Genomic DNA, 3,737 nt, shown 5'->3' on the forward strand with positions numbered 1-3,737 from the left:
TCTGTTCAGATGTAGACAAACTTCAAGATATAGGAACTTCGTGAAAAATGATCGTAATGAGATTTTTAAAAAAGCATTTTAAAGCTTGAAATCTTTACTATCGAAATCGGTAATCGATATTTCGATATGACTGGTTTTTACGGAATTATACAAACAGAAGTGGATATTCGTCAAATCTGAAAATTTTGTACAAATTTTACAAAAGTTTATGGCATAAACTAAAAATCGCATACAAATGCGGTTTTAAACATTCGAAAGAGTGAATAAATGTCGAATAACTCGTCGAAAAAAATCGTACAACGTTCAATAAAAAAGCAAATTGAAGGTAAAGATTCACTCTTTCGACTATTTAAAACCGCATTTGTGTACGATTTTTAGTTCATGCCATACTTTTGTAAAATTTGTACAAAATTTTCAGATTTGACGGATATCCACTTCTGTTTGTATAATTCCGTAAAAATCAGTCATATCGAAATATCGATTACCGATTTCGAAAGTAAAGATTTCAAGCTTTAAAATGCTTTTTTAAAAATCTCATTACGACCATTTTTCACGAAGTTCCTCTTCAAAACAAAATTTTCAGATTTGACGGATACTCATTTCTGTTCGTATAGCTACGTAAAAAATCAATCAAATCGAAATATCAATTACCGATTTCGAAAGTAGAGATTTCATGCTTTAAAATGTTTTTTTAAAAATTTCATTATGATTATTTTTTACGAAGTTACACTCTTCTGAATTTTTACCTATTTTTGAGGGTGGACTAAGTGATCCTTTAATTTTTTTGCGTAGTGTATAAACTGAAAAATTTAAAAAGGGCAAAAAAATGTATTTACTATAACATAATTATACTAATAATTATTAAATTATTCTACATTAACCTGAATGCTTCTTTTGGTATGTTATTCTGTTGTCGAATCTTTTGTTATCATATCGCAATATATATTGTAAACAAAATATTATAATTCTGTTATATGTATAAATTAAATTGAACATCATTTGCGGATTAATTGTAAAACTCTAAGTATTCACTAAATTAAATAAATATAATAATACAGCTTCTCTCTCTCTCTCATACATAGTTAAAGAATTTATAAATTAATACAATTTTCTTTCGAAATCTTTTCAGAATATGTTAAAGTAATATTTTCTCTTTTACGTGCAAAAAGTAAATTTTGCAATAGTTTAATAATGCTACTTATAATATACAGTGTCTGGCAAATAGGATATAACTACAACTTTTGTACTGTGGTCTTTTTATATATCCTTAGCCAAATAATAAGTTTTTAATAACTAATCTTTCGATAGTATAACTATATACATCTGCTAATTAACGTCTAATATCTGCATAATTAACGTCGAATTTAAATATATTAGCTTGTTCATTTGTTTTTATTATAATTAAACTGGCACATTTATAAAGTGGCCATGAAATACTCTTTCATTTTACCAAGGTGCTTGCTCTTGACCAATTTCAGAAACAAAGTATTGCTTTAAGTAATTTCTCATTCCGTTTGCAATGCGACTACTTCTATTTGCACCTACTCTACCTAAGTTGTAAAACAATGATTGACTAATCTGTGTATTCCGTGTTTCAATTTCATCATTGTGCTCAGTATTCATAAACTCTTGAGGGCAATATTCAGAACGATTACATGTAATCAAAAAATTATGTAGACATATTATGGCTTTTACAATCTGTTCAGCATGTTCTGGGGAACAGCTTAGACATGAAAGCAAAATTTCCCATTTTATTGTCAGAATTGCAAACGCGTTCTCAATTGTTCTCCTAGCTCTTGACAACCGATAGTTGAAGATGCGTTCATTATCAGCCATTCTTTCATTTTTCTTAGGAAACGGTCTCATCAAGTACTTCCTCAATGGAAATGCTTTATCCGCAACAAAGACGTAGGGAAATGGAACATCTGTACCAGGGAGTGAAGAAGGTAGTGGTAAATTAACTTCTCCTGCTTCTAAATCCTGCGCAAAATCCGTATTGTTCCAAACACCACCATCACTCACTGATTCTACAAACAAAAATATGATATGGATTACTTATAATACTGCATTTTATTTAGATAATCAAGATAATAAGATGCACTATTATATATTGTATACCATATTGTCCAATATCCACCCATGTAAACTTATACTCTGCATCGCAAGCAGCCATCAACACAATGCTGAAGAATTTCTTATAATTAAAAAACTTGGACCCTGACATGGGAGGAGCTTTAATGCGGATATGTTTCCCATCAATGGCACCAAGACAATTAGGAAACTGCCATTTTTCCATAAATCTATTCGCTACTTCATTCCATGAATTATGATCCATTGGTGGGAGAAAAATGTGTTGTAATGCTTCCCAAATCCCTTGACAAGTCTTAGGAATGATTTTATGCGCTGTTGATCTTCCTATGCGGAACTCATTGTGTTTGCTCAAGATAGAATCTCCTTGTGCCAGATATCTAAAAATAGTAGAATTGTATCAAATACCGAATTTCAATACAAACTAATTTCCTGAATACTCACAAAAGGGTCACTTGTAAGCGTAGCTTAGGATCTAACGGAGTCCTCCGGCTTCGTTTCTGCAATTTATCTTGCACTTGATCAAGTAGCCAATTAAACTGCTCGGGCCACATTCGAAAAATATGATAGAATTCCTCGTGATCTTGGGTCTCCATTTCTCTAATAAGATTTAAAAGGAAACCTTGTTCATCTTTATTTCGATTTATAGGACGGACCCACCATCTTCTTCTTCCATGGCCACGTCCTCTTTGTTTTCGTTGTTTCCATTGTAATGTCAAATGCTGATGATACGCAATGAAGAACAAACTTGTCGCAATTAATTGATAATCCATTCTCTCGTGGCAAATAATAACCTATTTAGCAAGAACTTTTTGAAAGAATCACGTTTTCTCTTCTTAAGGGGTTACACCACTGTAAAATTTTCAAAAAATCGATTTCTTTTTATTGGCTTAAAAGATACTATGAAACCTCTAGAATACGGAGGAAAAAGATTTATACCTGCCCGTAATCGTTTTCATTGAATTCTTGACCCTTTTTCCGAGCACCTCGGATGGTTCTGAAACGACTACCTGCGCAAAACCGTTGCCCGTGCGGCAGATACTGTTCTGACCGCCCATTTGAATTCTATCTTAACGAAATCATCGATAGATGTCTTGAGAAGTATGTTAGACGCCGAGTCAAAGAAAGTACGTTAGTGTTGCGTCATCTCGTCGCCTGAAAGGACGTAAATTCGTCGCATAAATTCCTTGGATGCACGATTTTTTGTGTAGCGCTGAGTTTTTACAGTTTATTCGCAATCTTAAAAGTGTCATTAAGTTACAATGAGTGACAAAAAAGTGTACACGGGCAAGAAAGGAACAAAAACATCGTACCCAACGCGGCGTCGAAACAGTGTGACAAAACGACGACCGTTAAATAGATTCGAAGTAGAAGATGGTTCGTCGGGAGTTAGTGCTTCTGCTAAAAAACTGAAAGTTGATCATGACGATATACTAGGTGTACAAATAAGTTTCCGGGTTTTTTTGATCCATGAAAAATGCAAAATTTCAAGAAAAAAACAAAAAACGGTTTATTCAAAGTATCGTCCCTCGCTAGCTATACATTTTCGCTATCTCTCTTGCAATGCATGAATACCGCGACGATAGAACGACTCGTTTTTGGTCCGAAACCATTTATCTATCCGATTTCGCACTTCTTCGAAACTGGCC

At 33.2% G+C, this 3,737-nt stretch overlaps 1 protein-coding gene across 1 annotated transcript; it reads right to left on the reverse strand.

The window, feature by feature from the left end:
* Window positions 1-1,218: 1,218 nt before the first annotated feature.
* Window positions 1,219-2,922, reverse strand: LOC108730095 (putative nuclease HARBI1). Its single transcript, XM_018459584.1, has 3 exons — window positions 2,533-2,922; window positions 2,119-2,468; window positions 1,219-2,027 (listed from the first exon to the last, which is right to left on the reverse strand). The coding sequence occupies exons 1-3, from the start codon at window positions 2,859-2,861 to the stop codon at window positions 1,447-1,449; spliced, it is 1,260 nt and encodes a 419-aa protein (XP_018315086.1). The 5' UTR covers window positions 2,862-2,922; the 3' UTR covers window positions 1,219-1,446.
* Window positions 2,923-3,737: the final 815 nt, after the last annotated feature.

The sequence above is a fragment of the Mycetomoellerius zeteki genome, unplaced genomic scaffold (assembly GCF_001594055.1).
Source record: "Mycetomoellerius zeteki isolate Tzet28-1 unplaced genomic scaffold, Tzet1.0 scaffold846, whole genome shotgun sequence".
Taxonomy (NCBI): Eukaryota; Metazoa; Arthropoda; class Insecta; order Hymenoptera; family Formicidae; genus Mycetomoellerius; species Mycetomoellerius zeteki.